The sequence below is a fragment of the Haemaphysalis longicornis genome, unplaced genomic scaffold (assembly GCF_048455015.1).
Source record: "Haemaphysalis longicornis isolate Haplotype H1 unplaced genomic scaffold, Haemaphysalis longicornis Haplotype H1 scaffold_8, whole genome shotgun sequence".
In the NCBI taxonomy this organism is placed as follows: domain Eukaryota; kingdom Metazoa; phylum Arthropoda; class Arachnida; order Ixodida; family Ixodidae; genus Haemaphysalis; species Haemaphysalis longicornis.
In genome coordinates this window covers 35,382,044-35,399,617 of record NW_027526445.1, presented here as the reverse complement: position 1 = coordinate 35,399,617, position 17,574 = coordinate 35,382,044, and the positions used below count along the sequence as shown (strand labels likewise).

General features: G+C 46.7%; 1 protein-coding gene across 1 annotated transcript in view; it reads left to right on the top strand.

The window, feature by feature from the left end:
• Polr1c (RNA polymerase I and III subunit C) overlaps positions 1-17,574 on the top strand; it is a 43,680-nt gene that overhangs the window by 5,453 nt on the left and 20,653 nt on the right. Inside the window, exons 5-7 of the mRNA XM_077681204.1 lie at positions 3,962-4,078; positions 6,785-6,834; positions 6,941-7,006. Coding sequence (XP_077537330.1) covers positions 3,962-4,078; positions 6,785-6,834; positions 6,941-7,006 — 233 coding nt within the window. The remainder of the gene's footprint in view (positions 1-3,961; positions 4,079-6,784; positions 6,835-6,940; positions 7,007-17,574) is intronic.

Here is a 17,574-nt window from a genome sequence, read left to right as displayed (position 1 = left end):
TGCAACCAAGCTGATGATGATGATGATAAAGGCAAGGTGTTGCAGCGTTAGCTGCGCCACTTCTTAATTGATTTTTGGTGAGGCACTCGTATGTTTACGCTCAAGTTTTGCTCAATGGTGGTATCTTTAGCCCTGACTCCTTTGCCACTGTTATTGAAACCACACTTATCTAGTTCATTCGAAAGCTAGCTAATAGTAGAAGTAATTTTCATGTGCGGATGCCCTGTGCGCAGTGACCAATGAATGTGTATGATAGCACAGTGGTGTCACGTGAACAGATGGTGGGGTGGTCTTAACCAGCTCGGAGCAATGGACACAGGGAAGCCGTTGACGAGTTGGGCAAAACACCCATTTAATGCGCAATGAAAAAAAAAACCCTAACGCACAAGCACTCAATAGTTCAACTACACACAAACGATAAACACTCACACCTCTGCTAACAATCCAAACACACCAGTCAACTCTCAACCCGAAAGGCTCTACAATAAAGTTCTACGCAATTCGTCCGAATCAACTGATTCTATCACCCTCTAGGTGATCTCACTAAACCACAACTTCCTAGTTGTGTCCTATGATTGCGTCCCTATTGGACTGGCCTACCCCGGTCGTCGGCGCTGACGTGTCGCACCCTTGCGTGGCCGCGACTCGGTGGTAGCCGTCGTCTCGCTTTGTCGGTGTTGGCGTTCGAGGCGCGCGGTCACTCCTCGGACGGCGTGAGCTCTGCGCGTCCTCACTTCTTTTCTCTGTGACTACCCCCTGGTAGCCGCTCTCGCTGGAGGTCCTTGATGCCGGCGTTCGACGCACACGGTCATCCCTTCGGCGGCGTGCTTCCTCGGTGGCTACCCCTTGGTAGCCGCTGCCGCTGGAGGTTCCACGTAGGCTGGGCCCGAACGTAGCCTTTCGGGGCCGTCGAGACGAACGTCGACGGAGCGTGGACGCTGGCCGCTGGTGTCCGACTGATGCCGCTGGGGCCACGAAGACGCAGGTTCGTGGTGCACCTAGGATGACGGTGCCGATGCGAAGTCGACCCGCTCCCGCCCAGGCTCAGATGGCGTGGTCGATGGCCTGGCCGCGTCCCCCTGGTTCGTTCGTTGAAGCGCACCTGCTCCGGCCGCCTCCTGGTTTCTTCGGTTTCTTGCCTCCTCCTTCTCTTTGTGCGCCCCGCTTTTATACCCTCTGGGCTCTCCCGTGGCGCACTCCCATTGGCTCTTCCCCTCTTGTATGTCCTTATATGGCCATCTCGCCACTTGTCCCATGCGTGGCCTTCCCTGACTGGCCGACCAGTGCGCTGCCACCTTTGCCCATGATTCCTCGGTGCGTCGCCGCTGGCGCTTGCTGATTGGCGCGCTCCTGGCGCGAACTTCAAACGGCTGTTCCTTTGTTCTTTTCTTTACTGTTTTCCGGGGGTTTTCATGCATCCCCTCTCGGGGGGGTGCCCTGACACATGACAAGTGGTGCCCTTTGTATTCACCAGAACAAAATGGCCCGCCCCGTCAAAATGGCATGTTTGTCTTAGCAAAGGGAGATGGTGCTGTCATTTTCATGATGTGTGTGTTCTCCGGTCACTGTGGATAATTGTCACGTAGGGGAAATTGTTTTATCAGGCTTTTTAATTAACCAGGTAAGCACGGTTCCTTTTCTTGGCATCAAAAAAGTTGGACCATTAGCTGTAACCTTCGTGCAAAGCGAAATTAGTGAGTGTTTTGTTGAAAGAAAAAAAAAAAGAAAAGAAAAATGTCGAAGGGGCTTGAATAGTGTTGCATCGCACTGTATACATAGCGCTGCAGCTCTCTAGCTGAACTAATAGTGGAATTGTGGCTTGTTGTTCCGACCGTAAAAGCAGTGGGTGGTGTGCTTATTTTTATTACTGATCTAGCCCGGGGGTTTTGTCTTCAACATCTGCGCTCAAAATGGCCAAGCATGCAGGAACGCAGGCGTAAAATTACGAAACTAGGTTTGGATGGTAATTGTGACATGGGTGACACTCGCGGCTTAATAACATTTAAAGGTTGGAATACTTCACCTTTTTCACTCTGGAAAATAAAAAAAGCAAACAACTTATCCCATAAGAAAAATCAATGGCTGCGTAAAGAGCCACGTAAGCATTTGTAGTTTGGATGAAATGTGTAATTTTCTGTGCATTTCATGTGTGTCTGCATTGAGTAGTTTCTGTTTGGCTGAAGTGCGATGACACGAAAGACGAAATTCCACATTTGGTCCAAGCTGCAAATGCTTGCGTGGCTCTTTATGCAGCCACTGATTTTAAGCTAAGTGGAGTATGGGATTCAGCATAGACATCGGAAGCTTCCCAGCCTGAACTACAGTACAGCTTGAAACAAAAGCTAAATGAAAGCTTTTTTTTTTCTTCTTCTAACTCGCCACGGTGGCTCAGTGGCTGAGGCGTTGTGCTGCTGAGCATGAGGTCGCAGGTTCGATTCCCGGCTGCGGCGGCCGCTTTTCTGTTGGAGCTGAAAAGCAAAAATTGTCCGTGTGTACGAGATTTAAAGGAGCCATGAAGAGAAAATACAACTTCGTTTAATTTGAAAGAAGTAGCATTCAGTATATCACTCAGCTCCTATACAGCCACAAAAGAGGTTTTTTAACGAAAAAAAGCAAGAAGTATTTAAAAACTTTCAAATTTTGCGCCACGGTGATGTGTTATGAGCAAGAATGACATCATCCGGGCCAACAATAAAATATAATTTTCAGTGCGTTAACTGCACGTTAGAATTCAAGTGATGCGGTCAAATGGAACTAGAGGCCCCCTTACAGACGCCCAGTCGTGTGTCGTCGCGACAGGTCAGTTAGGCGGCCGCCAATTGACAAACAAGGTTCCGTGACGTCGTAGAAACGTTGCGGAAAATTGGCTAGGGGGTCGCTGCTGCTTCACACGTTTTCTTTCATATCTCCGTTATTTGTTCAAAGATTGCGATGATATTGGTATCATTGCTATCGGGACTAAGCAGTCTTTCTAATAAACCCAACTTGTATTTTGTCTTCATGGCTCCTTTAAGTGCACATTAAACATCCCCAGGTGGTCAAAATTAATCTGGAATCCTCCTCCACTATGGGGTGCCTCACAGCCCAGGAGTCGCTTCGCCTCTGTAAGGTAGCACACTGGTCTTTAAAACTTTTTCTTCCTTTCCAACCAATTTTCATGAAACTTCGTGGGCTTGTTCAGTTTTTTAGCTGATTTCAAATATCTAATTAGTTTTGATGTGAGATAACTAGTTCCTGAGTTAATTAAATAAAGTTTCTTGATTGTTCTTGAGAACAATAGGAAAAATTCTATTCGACAAAAGATTACCAACAAGACATGAATAGATACCAGAAGTTGTTGACAATGAAATATGGGAAGCAATTTTTTTTTGTTTTGCAATCACGTACACGCTTACATCAATTCTAACATCTAAGTTTGGACTACCACTGCTAATCAATTATAAATAACACTCATTAAACAGCCACTGAAACACAACATGCAAAATCTTCTTCCCATATCTCATGGTTTAAACATTCAGCTTCACAGTGCAAATAAGGCGATCTTCCTAGCTGCACTACATGCAGGGATGTATACCTCTCAAGAATTTTGTGTCACTGCGATACCGCTCATGGCAAAAAAGTGGGGAATTATGGGAAAATTGTTATTTTCTTGTTCAAATCTGGCCTCTATGGCTTTTATAGGTACCTGGTACTGTTCCAAGTACAAAATTTTTGAAGGAAAAAGTGCAAATCAAGAGGAGAGTGATTCCTAAAAAATGCTTTTTTGGGCAATTTTTTGGTCCCAAAGACCCAAGTGCCTCCACTTAAGCCCCACAATCTGTCAATCGATCATTTCATGCACCTCCCTTCCAACCCCCCCCCCCTTCCTTTTTTTTTTTGTCGAAGGGAGAGGTTTGATGTTTCAGCAAAAGTAGATGTTGCTGAATTTGACCGACAACGTTCTTCTTTGTTGCCCTCGCAGGCAGTGATGGCTCTCCTGAGGACACAGTCGAGTTTGAGCTCAAGGTGAAGTGCACGCGGAACCCTCACGCTCCCAAAGACGGCACCACACCGGACGAGCTTTACAGGGACCACGTTGGTACGATGCCCCCTCCCTCCTGGAGTTGTCATTCAACCACCTCTTCCAAGGCCTAGTCCTAACATAGGGACCATGAATACAAAGTACCAGTTTCGTTCGTTCGAAAGATTGCCTCGTTAGAACAACAGTGATGCCACTTTTAGTGAACGCAGACTTCGCTCAAATCAACTAACTGTGTGATGAGGAAAACGGAAAATAGGCATGCGACTTACCAGCTACTTTCCTGCCCTGAAGTGATAGCATATTATGGGCTGCTTGTCACTGGGTGAGGCCATCAAAATGTGAATGAAACTAAAGAGAAATTACATATGCTTGTAGAATGGGTGTTTTTGTGCTTTGAGCTTACTGCATATTTTTTTTTTTTTGAAAGCAGTAAGAATAAGGTGCGGGGGTTAACTCTTTCGCTACCGACGGAAAATTGACTAATTTTAGGGGTCCAAGAAGACATTTTTTTTTCCAGCTAAAAAATTAGTTAGAAACTAATTGCAGGAGCACAAAATGCAGATTATTTAACGGCATTTCCAATTTTACCAGTTTTTTAAAGGTTTTTTATATATCATAGTTGTAAAAAAAATATCAAAACCAAAATTTTTGTCAAGTTGTCGAAAAAAATGATATAAAAAAGGAGTTGTGTATATCAAACCACCGATAGTAGAAAAAAAAATAGAATATACATTTTGTAGGAAAACATTTCAAAAACGCCCTAAAAAATGTCGACTTGCGGGGAACAGTTTGTCAGATATTAAAAAAAAATGTTAGCATGCACGGTGCTCATGTCATGCGGTGAAGCCCAACCTCCAATTCAAAATGTGCAATTTCGGATGGTTCCCTGGAATAAATCTGGCGGTTTTTCATTATCAGAGGCACCAATTTGCCCCCACATAACGTAAAAACATCTTGTCAATGGCTGACTTTACATTTACAGTGAGCTCAATATTTGGGACAAGCACGCGATGCAGAAAAAAACATGCATGAAGTTGAAAACGGAACGCCGTGGCTGATGCTTGTTGTCGTTCACGGTCAGTTATCTCTCAAAACATAAAGCTGAGCTTTATTATCATCTTCTTACTGGCAATTGTAGCCTTGCTCGCAAAAATGAGGTACTATGAGCTAGAATCGTGCCCTGCGATCTTTGGCCGAGTAGCAGTTGTGCGCTGAAAAAGATAAGCAAAATGAGCCTCGTTCTTTGCAGCGTCACCTAACATTTTTCAAATGAAACAGTACAAAAACTTATCAGAGACTCCGTCCGAATAGACAGCTCAACTAAGCAGCAACATTAGACACCCGGATATACCCTCGCATGTAAACGAAACTGGAAGGCGAACAGCTGGCAGTGTAAGGCCGGTTTGAAGCGCTGTCCTCGGCGGAACAGATATCTGGCGACTGGGTGTGACCTTTTGACTTACATCCAAAGTTCTTATCGCAGAAATCGGGTTAGGGTGGGGAAAATCAGGACGAGGATCAGTCGCGGACGCTTCAGGCGCCATGGCAGGTAGCCTTGAAGTTGGGTAACTGCGTAGTAGCGCTAAATATGAATTTTGCGATGCAGAAACGAAACTGAAACTGTTGTAAACTGTTTGCGAATGGTCCTGGGGTAAGTAGAACTACCACAGTACTTAGAACAACGTGCGCAAAGGCAATAAAACTGCCTAAAATCATAAACTAGCTCTGCAAGCAGGCACTGCTTGACATTTGCAGCCGATTTCTGGGATTATTATTGTCAGAGCGCGAACCTGACGATTCAAAATCGTTTGCTAGTTCCCCATTCCCGCCCTGATAGCAAAAAACAAGCGCTGGTGCAGAGTAATTACGAGTTGCACGCATTCTTCGTTTGTACCTGTGACGTACGATGACCACGCCCCTTTTCCACACCCAGGTGATTCAAAAGCATGTCAAAAATCCCGTTTCCGTAGCAAAAATGAAAACAAAACTGATTTTGAAAGGCCATTTTCTGATTTAACTCCGAACAGCTTTACTTGTTCAAGAAACGCCTGGAACGCTATGAAAAGGCGCTCCCAAAAGTATCGATCAAATTGATCGATTTTGATAGGCGCGGTAGTGAAAGAGTTAAACAGTGCAAATTTTGAATAAACTTGTGAACATGCACGCTCGCATGCGATACCACCAACTCCAAGAAATGCCACTGTCGTGCCGACAACCTTTAGGTGCACTAGGCATGTCTGCGACGACACGGGACAACCGGCATGAGGGACTTTGTTGCTTACATGGGCCTGTTTGTTGAGCCATACTGAACCTTTCACAGAACGAACGGTTACTATGAACCGTAACTAAAAACGACGTGTACGGGGCTGGCCAGATGTAAGCTGAGCATGGTAGCAGTTACCGAGTGGCCTCGCTGTGCTATCTAGGAAGGCCAACTGTAATCAATCACGTTTTGCCATGACCTTGTGTCGGACTCGGCTCCAATTCGTATTGGACTGCTACGTGGAATTAACATTGTAGCAGTCCAATTTAAGTGCCCACACAACAATGCTGGCAGGCTGCAAAATGCTATGCAGTGGGAGAATTTCACGTTTGGCTTAAATTGCTTAGTTTCTCGAAGGATAAAGCATGTTTTCCTTCCGTACAAGCACTGAGGGTACCATAAAGTGCTGAATCTTTGAGTGAAATGGATGCGTGTGCTTTATTCGTGGCTCCTTTATAGGTTGGCTCGCGTCGCTTCAATTTCAACCTTTTTTTGTGCAGTCTATACAAAGCACCTCAAGTGGATACCTCTCGGATCACAGCTCGAAATTGTAAGTAAGCCCAGTTTTTCGAGTGACAGAATTTGGTGTTGCCCAGGCACAAAGCCGAGGGTGTTGAAATGACAGGTGGGATTTGTTGCTCTCCGTCTGCCTGCAGTTTGGCGAGAAGCCGCCAAAACCTGTTCACGATGACATCATCCTGGCGAAGCTCAGGCCTGGTCAGGTAAGTCTTTTTATTGACATTTCAGCAACCCAGGGGTTTTTTTTAATGCGACAGCTTTATAGTGGGACCGATGGCGTTCTTCGAAAAAACTAATGCATTTTCCTATAGACCTTTTAGTTGACTGAAAAACTTTGATAAGATGTCTGGACACATGGCGCGTATGTGAAACCGGCCACTTCCAATGTGTCAAAACAGTTTCTTGAAAATCGTGAAGGAACGGCTCTAGATAAGACAATACATGCGTTGATCATGAAGGAGGAGTACAATAGCATACCTCCGTCTCATAAACCACATATCGGTGTGTATATATACATTCAGATTGTTTGTAGATGCGTTTACCTGGTGCGTGAAAAATTGTCACGGGGGTTTTTTCTTTCTTTGTGACTTGGGGCTTAGGTGGTTTGATGATCGATTGGGTGCACTTTTAGCGAAGGTTGGAACCACTTCAAAGCTATTGTGGTAGCGAAGGTTGGAACCACTTCAAAGCTTTTGTGGTTCTCTCAACTTTCTCTAGATAAGGATGGTATTTTTCTTAATTTTTTTTTCTTTCGGCCAGCAATTTGAAGGTCAATTGTACTGAAAATTTCGGCCCCTTGAAAAACCCTTTTTCCGTGCAGTCTGTCTAAAAACAGTGCAAGGTATAAAAACATGACACAGGAAATGTGCGCTGCTGGTGGCGACCCAAAATCGACAGTTTTGGCTCCAGAATAAAGGCGGAAGAGACGTTGTCGCCGGGAAACAAGTGGCCGTCTTGCCAGCCGCTTGAACAGAATTGTGTGCCGGCCACCTCATTGGGGTTTCATACTAATATATACGCCTCGAGCGCGGCCTGTAGGGGCGCCACTGAAATCCCCCTAGCGGCCCGTTTCGAAAGCAGCCACGGGAGTCCGCACCCCACTCCCCAGTGCCGCCACTGCTTTTGCGGCATGTTCACGACTGAGATTTAGCGTTTGTGGGCGTTTGAAATCCATGTTTATGTGGAGCAGTCACTCTATTCTCAAATGGGGTGTGTTTACGAGAGTGTAAATGTTTCTGCCGCAATCTTAGTGTGGTATATTCGGTCTGTATAAGCGCCAGGTGTGTGTCGCAGGCCAGCGTCGCGGAAACAGCGTACGCATGAAGCTGATTGTAATTACACTGCCCCGAATTTACTAGCAGTGTCTCCGTAACCACCGGTTCCTCAGATGTTCATGCTACGGGTATACACTACGATGTACATCAGTTTTGCGTGCTTACATATTCAGCGGAACACTCATACCTGGCAGCACGCCAGTTACTTTTGCCAATAATATACCTCAGATATTGATCACCGCCATTTACAAGCCAGTGTGTGTTAATTTCAGGAATATTCAACGTAAGTACGACGGATAATGCATAAGAATACTCGGGGATTAGCACATGGCAAAGAGTCGTCTTGTCGTAAGGTGAGCGCCCGCAAACATTCATCTGCTACATATGCGAGCAGCACGCAGACGGGCTTAGAATATAATCGGCGTCCGCAACTAAATTCTTCTTCGAAATATCGCCACATGGCACAGGGAAGGGAGCCTGCAGAATAAAGGAGAAACTGCAGGCCTTATCAGAGGGCCTTATCACATACAGCCCTCTTCCGACGAAAACGTTCATCGCTTGTGAACTGCCTACCCTGTATACTTCCAAAAATGCGTCCACCGAACGATCAGCTGTTCGTTGAAGTCGAAAAACAAAACAACAGAACGTGAGATTTGTGTGTGATTACTGAAACGTCCATTGCTCGATTCCGCTCCGCATTTGTACACAGCGTCCCCTTCCCCTACCCCTTACCTATGCCTCACAAAATAGCAGTGCAGCCCTACCTGCCTTAAGTTTTGACGAACGTCTTTAACATGTCAGAAGCTGCACTGTTTTTTTTTTTTTTTTTTTTCTCATTTCTGTTAGAGCTATTATGTTTCTTCCGCACTTGCCCATCATTTATTTTTCCGTTGTTTCATATTAGATTGCCTTGGTTCTTGCTATAAGGCGTGTGCGGGCACATATTTAATGACGTACAGGCTTAACATTTTCGCATGGTTTATATTCTTATAAAAGGCATAAGTTATTGTCCAGGATTGGCTAATCACATCTCCGAAACATATTTTTTTGCGGCGTATATACCGTATTTACTCGCATAATGATCGCACTCGCGTAATGATCGCACCCCTGAAGTTCGTCGTCAAAATATGACGCTTTTTATTTCCCGCGCAATGATAGCAACCTGAACTTGCCGCAGCCATATGTCGTATGTGTGCCAAGTCTAGACGACGATGGTCGTACTTACGTTAGTTTCCTCCTCTTTCAAAGCGGACATGGCTACGTTATTGCTGCGGACTTCATGATATTAGCGATATCTGCAAGCGTGAGTTCATTATTGGTGTGAAAGAAACCCTCACTAAATGCACATAATGTACTCACAAAACAAAAAAACGCGCTCGGCTTTCTGTGTCGGCAGCTGTGTTTTGATGTCCCACACTGCGACAGCAGCAGCCACTTATTGGTCAACCGTTCTCAGCTCACAGCAAACTCGTTCCGGCGTGTTCCGTAATTCACTAATTCCGGCCGCTTCCGTATTGAAAACACAGCATTTTGCATCACTCGGTCTCATTCGGTGGTCAGTGGAGTTTTTATTGTTTTTATTTGTTATGTTTATTACGTTCATGGGACTTATCGTAAATATTCTGACCTGCAACTTGCGTTTTCTGCGGTGAAACTTTTTCCCGAAAAACTTACCTCATGTAAAGATCACACCTCTAACTTTGCATCATAGTTTTGGAAAAAAAGTGCGATCATTACGCGAGTAAATATGGTATTCGAAATGAAGCCGCATTCGTTGTCCACGCTGCAAAATGAAGCCAACCTCTCATTGTGCCTGGATCAGGTCCAAACGAGGCAAGAGCAGAATTCATTTGTGCCTGATGTTTTGGAGGTGATATGGCTGATATGCTGCTGCCGTCGCCGACGCCCGGAAGTGCGGCGACGAAGCGCGCAGAACCGCGTTCCCGGGTAGCTCTTGCAGGTGATCGCGTGCTCTACGAAGACGCAGCTGCTTTTTAAGTGTCCTAAATGTACTCTTTGCTTATAGACGTCACCATATCAAGTTTTTTTTAGGGCGCGGAAAGGTGAAAGAAGTGAAAAAGAGCCACAACACTGCAGAGCCCCTACGAGCCACGCAGCGCACATCCCGTCAACGTCGCGGAGAAGCGGCGGCAGGCGGCGCAGTGATCGCGAAGCTCGAGGCGTATACTAGAGGGAAATCTGGCGCCACTGTCTAGGGGAGCCGCGCTTCAGCGAGCGTGCTGTCATGTACCGGGCAGGCACATGACAGCTTTGGCTTTGGCTGCAAAATTTGGCTTTGGCTGCAAAAATGCAACAATATTACTGCAGAAAGTTAATCGAATTTGTTCTGTTATTATAAAATTAAAGCTCCAGAAAAATTTATTTGTCAGGGATTATTTAGAAGCTTCATGGAAGATGAACAAAAAAAACAATGTTACCCCTTTTGGCTTTATGACGAAAAAATTACGCCCACCTCCCCTCGCGGGAACCCTGGTGTGATGCGACGCTGAGGGGGGTTCAAGTGCAAGCGGAGAGCAACCGTCGACCGAAAGGCTGCCGGAGAGCGGCACACCGGTTATATGCGCAGCACGCCCGAAGGAGAGGAGGAGACCGTGGAGAGAGAGAGAGTGCCATGGCTATGACGCAACACAATCCACTTTAATCCAATCCAAGCCAATCCAATCCAATGCCCCTCGCGAGAGAGTGTTCGCTATCGGAGAGGAGAGGGGGTGAGCGGAGGAGAGTGCAAACGCCGACGACGACGGACGCACGCAGGGAGGTCAGGGCCGCCGACAAGAGATGCTCTCAGCGTCGCATCTAAAAAGAAGCCATGTGGCTAACCAAGCCAAGGAGGTGAGGAACGTCGCTAGCGGCAATGGCGCCGCCCACGGCGGCCCGTCAATGCAGCGCCAGATTTCCCTCTGCCATATATTGGTATGAAACTCTATGGGCCACCTCTCGTGTGCCTGGCAGCCTTGGGAGAAGCACACTGCATAGAGCTGGAGCCACCTGGGTGGAGTTCTGTTGGAAAATGCAGCATTATCTGCTACAGGGTTACTTTAAACCCTTTTAAGGGGCCAGAGGTATTCATTTTATTTACTAACCAATATTCATGATACTGCACAGCATTACGGAGTTTTTGTGCTGATTTCGAATCTTCAATGCGATTTTTTACAAGTTGATTATTTTTTTAGATAATTAATGAGTAACTACAAAAACCGCATGGCTAAGCATGATGACCAAAGAATACAACGTTGGAAGAACTTTTTTATTTAGCTATTTTTGGTCGTTTTGCAACACAGCAGGGCCGTACCCAGAGGGGGGGTTTGGGGGTTCAAACCCCTCCCGAAATCTTTTCCAGGCAGCACATAAACACTAGTTACTGTGTTACTGTTGTTTCAGCAAAACTACCCCCTTCCCAAAATTCATAACCCCCCCCCGAAAAAAATTTCTGGGTACGGCCGGGCAACACAGTGTACTTCACTCCTCCCACGCTCTGCCAGAAATGCCTCACAGGTGGTGTCAGTTGAGCACAATAATAATTTTCCAAAGCCTCCGCATGAAAATTTGTTTTCAGCATTGTATTCTCCGCACGTTTAGGCATCAGAACCAACAAAGATTACAATAGACCCCATGCGAAATTGCTTGGTGATCTAGCAACACTGATGTAAACGAGACCGTCGGCCATATTGGTACGGGCGCCGATCGGGAAGTCTCGTATTGTTTACTGTGGAAGAGTAGGTGACGGTAACGCGGTATGGCTCAAACTGGACGGCGTTTTCCGGCTCCCGACCGCGCATTGTGGACGAAGGACTTGTCTGCGCTGCCGACTGTGTCTGAAGACTCATACCACTCGGGGTGCCGCGCCAAAGACCCATCCGAGCGGTAGCGGAGCAGGGCATGCCGCCTAGCCACAGAGGCGCATTGCTCGCCTTCATCGGTGCGGACAAACACATGCGACTCGCAGTAAGTAAATCCTTCTTTGTTTTTTACTTGACGCGATTTAACCGGTATGGGCATTTGTATAGCACTTTGTTCACCGTTGTTTATCATGCAAATGCGTAGCGGCGATTCTGTTGCAGTAACCTTGAAAGAGGAAAGCGACAATCGCCAGACCGTACCACTAGTGAGTGGATTCGGTATTTTCAAATGCTGTACATCGAATTTACGGGATGATTTTTGGCGAAGAAGTTTACGGAAAGGTTGCGGCCGTTTTCCGTGACGGTCGTCTGCCCGCGCGTTTGCCGCAAAGCAATCGCGCTTTGCGGCGAAGTCAACTACAGAAGCGCACATACGCCTTGGATTTTCTTTTTAAGTGCGAATGCACTTAAAAAGAAAATCCAAGGCGTATGTGCGCTTTATATGCACTTTATATGCACTTTATATGTATGCACTTTATGTATACTTTATGTATACTTACTTTATGTATACTTATGTATACTTATGTATACTTTATGTATACTTTATGTATACTTTATGTATACTTATGTATATGTAAAGTATATGTATACTTTATATGTATGCACTTTATAAGCGACCCCAAACCATCCACCGGCGGCGGCGGCGGCGGCGGCGGCGTCCGCAGTGCTCCTCTATATTTAAAAAAGAAACAGCATCCGGCGCCAGGTTTCGATCCGAGGACTTTGCGGCCGCAGCGCGATGCTCTACCGACCAAGCCACGGACGCGACGCTGATATCAGTGTTAGTGACGCGCCTTATATCTTTAACGCATTCAAACTACGTCGTCAGCGGCGTGCGTTGGCGACTCAGCGGCGTTATAGCGGCTTGATAACTGCGTGGTGTACACGTGATACTACAAATCCGATGGAAGAGATGGAAGAGAAGGCGGCGAGGCGGTGGGCTGCGGGGGCCGAGCGCAAGCGCCGCAAGCAGGCCGACAACCGTGCATTCGCACTTTCACATTCTCCCCCTCGGGGAAATGCGGGGGAATTTTTTTTGTGTGTGTTTTCATTATTTATTGCGCATGTTCTGCCGCAAAAATCTGTTTGTGTGTCTTTCTTCTCCTTTTTTGGCGGTGGGTTGGTTGTGTTTGTTTCTAAAGCGCATGTTTTTGGTGTGCACGAGTAGATAATACAGTAAAACCTCGTTAGCTCGAACTCACTGAACTAGAAGATTTTTTTTTATTTCGAAGAGTCACTGGTATAGCCCGAATGTTTACCTGTTTATCTCGAAAGGTTGTAGAAGTGAGTTCCAGATAATCATATTATTGCTTGCTTAAGTTATGACGAACACGATTATGCGGTACTGGTATCATTACCCACGGTGAGGTTTTTAAATGTTAAACTTCCTTCTCTTGAAAATGCATTAACAAAGCATGCAGAGATACTTGCACGCTCGAACTTGACAAACAATTTTGATATCATTCCTGTTTGAGGTGTAGATTATTGCCCTTGCAACAGTGTTAAGCAAGACACAAAATCTGGTCATTTTGAGTCCGTTCCTTGCGGCCACTTCTTTCTGCTCTGTCCCTTTACTATAAACTGTAGCGGACTAGTCCGTTCTTCCCTGAGTGCTATTTACTGTTACTCTCACTATTATTGCAGGTTGGGCCTCATCCATGTGCTCAGCAGCTGCTTTCGCTCCCAGAAGAAAAGTGGCCGGCCCTATGTTGTGTGCCTCACGTTTGAGACAGACAGTGGGGCGATTGTGGAGGCAGCGTGCGAGTGCCCGGCGGATTGCAGTGAAGCATGGAGTCACATTCTGGCTGCTGTACACCTACTGGCCCTTTTGCAAGCCGAAGGTTTTAAGAGGCGCCACCGGAGCTTGCGTGCACTGAGCTGCCGCAACAGTGCGGACGTCCGAGACAGCAGGGCATCAAGCCAGCGAGTGCCCAAGACATTGACTGGAGAAGCCCGCGAGAAAATGGCCCCTCCCTTCCCTTGCCAATGCGTCTGTTCGATGCAGGTCGAGTACAGGAGCAATGCGAGCAGCAACAAAGTCCGTGCAGGCGCTTTGGAGAAAACTTGGTAGCCTTGGGAATGGGTTTTTTGCCCCAGTTGTGATGGCTTCACCCCCCACAGTGACAGAAACAAGGACTGGCATGGCACCTGAAGGGTCACCTATCAGCTACCAGCAAGCATTCATGCCACATTTCGCCGTGGTCATCTCGCGAGCACGCAGAGGCTGGACAACGTCGTGTTTACTAGACCGTGGCATGCAGGGGTGCGCGAATGCTTCCCTTTGTTTTATTTATATCCACAGTTTGCTATACTGCACGCGCTATAAATCAGCGAAGTAGTTTAATTTACTGGGATTTTCACTGTGGATACAACAAATGCAAAAGCACTCAAGCTGATGCGCGGCGGCCTGATGCACTCTGGCCGTTTTCTTTTTTTCGAATAAAACTTGAAAATTGTCTGAGCTACCTACACCAATGGCCACTATCATTACGTCGGAGGCATGCATGCAGCATGTGACAAACTAGAGGAGTGAGTGTGTATTTTAGTCGCAAAATATTCGACAGTAAATACATCGCGGCTGAAATGACAATGGGCACCAAGTTAACTTGACGTAACAACAAACCTTTCAGCCCGGCAAATCAGGAACCAAGTACAAAAGCTCGAATTTTCCACCGTTAGATCATCATAAAACACGGTACGCCACTTCTGCACCGGCACGCGGCTAAATGCAACGTAAAAGAAACCAACAACACACTCCCATACCGTGCGCGCCCGCCACAGAAGAAATTTTCAACCGCCCCGTGACGGCGTAGTGCGGCAAGAAAAGTTTGTTTACAGCCATAGGTAAGATTAAGGCTCGTGTAGGGGCTAAGCGGTACCATTTAACAATGAAATGACGCGGGCGCAGAGTCACAGGGACGAGTAAAGAAACAGCCTAATTTTGGCAACGTGTGGCACTTCTCCCGGTCGAGCGCCTCTGTCAGTCGCATGAATAGGTGGTGCACGCTCAGGCTTCGTTTAGAATACAAAGGTTGAACCACAGAACTCCAACTCAGCTGTATTTTTCATCCGGACAGCGACTACGGGATCCCGCGCTTAGCGAACCAACGACAAATATTCGCTCCCAGTGCACCCCGCCCGGCGTGTCACAAAGGTTGCTCGCGCCGGCATAGTCCGCGTCAGAAAGTTCGTTCAAGGGCGTGGAACTTCACGTACCTTTTCTTCATTTGGACCGGTATTTCCGCATTGCGTGCACTGCGGCACGAAGCAATGTTCCGGCATTGTAGCCCATCAACAAGAGCGGTCAATGCCCGACTTCTATGTTTTGCTAATTGGTTTCGGTTTCAAACGACCGTACCAAAATGGCGGACCTAGTTACCGGAGTCGACGTGAGATGGCGGGGCGCATTTTGCATAGGGTCTATTGTACCTGTTATGAGTTCCCAGATACCAGTTGGCAAAATGCTACCTTCGCGTCGCAAGAAAGGTACCATTTTACCATCTAATTTTGAGCAAGCTGAGCTGGAGAGTGCACTTTAAAATGAAAATTACAGTAAAATACGGGGCCTTTTGATGAGAAAATTTGAAGACTGATAGCAAAATGGCTGTGGATGCCGAAAATGCCATTTTTCAGAAAATAATTTTTGACCGTGTTTAGGTCCCAACAGCCCATCTGTAGAGAGCTTTTCTGTAAGTCAGACCTCCTGGGCCATATCAGAGTCCTTCAATGCTTTACTGGTCACGAAACTTCGGCGCTCGTTTCATATAGGGACCGCGCGCGCCACTACAGGCGCCACCACCGCACGAAGGGCATCCAGCCGCGTGCGGCGCATTGCCCAGCTCTTGCCGTGCAAACGCTCGCTGCTTTTGGTGTCTGCGCGCTGATTAAGTGGGTTTTTATTCGTAGTACAGTCGAACCCCGCTACAACGAACGCCGCTTCAACGAAATATTTCCAATTCCCCGTCAGCTAGCCATAGAAGTCAATGCAACAAAGTCCTCGCCACAACGAACCATTTGTCTGGCTTGCTTTCGCTTCAACGAAATTTTAGATGATTTGGGCTGGGTTCAAAAAATTATTTTACAATAAAATAAGCATAGCGCCAGCTATCTGTAACTTTTTATACATTCAGGACGCTTAGTTTCACCGAAAACATGCGCGTTGCGACCACACCGCCACCCAAAACAAAACAAAAAAATAACTCATAGGCGCACGCCATTGCTTGATGGTGATAACGATGTGGCTGGCCGTCTTTACACGAGGCGCAGGCCCGCTTCGCCAAGGTGGAGCCCCAGAGCTACAGCCAATCCGTATCCAGTTGAAATTGCATGAATGTGCTCCGCTGCTGGCGCGGTGCCGTCATTTGTGAGCAGCTGTCCTTGCCGTTTTCCTTCTACCATTCTTCATAGCCAAGAGCAAAAATCATGTTTGCGTGTTTGGTCTTGAAGCCTAGTCATCCTATCTTAGTCGCGGGCGCGCGGTCATGTTAAATGCAAGCGCGCGCGTCTTGCCTGCCAAGGTCAGCAGCTGCCGTGCCCTGTCGGAGGATATGATAATGGCACTGCTCCTACCACAAGCAAGAGGGGGGCTTCCGACGGCCTAGCAGTTATCTGCAAGTAATCAGCTCGGTGGGCACGCCTTGTTGTACAGCGATACGTTTTGGGCCTGCATATCTTCACCCCCAACGCGTTCTTTGGGCGGTGAAAAAACAGATAACCATTGGTATGTTTGTTATCCAAATAAACATGAGTTCTTGCGCGTCACTCCTTTTTCTAAACATTGTATTATGCTGCCAGTGTTGCGGAAATGTACCGGGCTATTTTTCTGGCCTTTCCGTGGTGTGTTGGGGCAGATTTCACCTCAACGAATTTTCGCTTCAACGAAATTTTTCGCACGTCCCGTCAATTTCGTTGTAGCAAGATTCGACTGTAGTTAGTGATGAATAGTCCAGTCATAGTGTATATACCTGCCTTCAATGGGGTTTTATTTTTCGAAGTAAATTACCTACGTACTTCAGCTGCGAATGGCAATGTCTTCTGTGTGCTCTGGAACAAGTGCTGCGCCGTCGTGTTTACGGATTTTTAAATCTCTATTGCTTCTTTTCTTAAAGCAAAAGTTGTAAATACCACACATACGGTAGCTGCGTAGTCACGTACTGCTGCGGGCCTATCGATAATACAATAAAAAAACTGAAAGAAACCAAGTACGCGTTGTTCAGACTATGCTTAATGAATCTGTTGATTGCTCTGGAATGCACAGAACGCTAAAAGAGATAGCTCAATAGTATTGTCGTTTCAATGAGTGGGTACATACAGTTAAATCTCGATGTAACGAAGTGGGTAAAATTCGTAATTTACTTCGTTACATTGAAATTTCGCTACATTGAAATTCGCGGTTATAATGAAGTGTTCATCCCGTGAAGCGTTTCCTGAAAAAGAAAACGTGGCGCTCATACACGGCCGGCGCACTGTTTCTGTTTCTATCGGTGCTTAATCGTCTACGCGGGCATCAGCGTGATCCGCATGGAGCGTTTTCTTCCCGCAAAAACGCGCCCCGCAAGCCACAGGCGCGCTGACGCA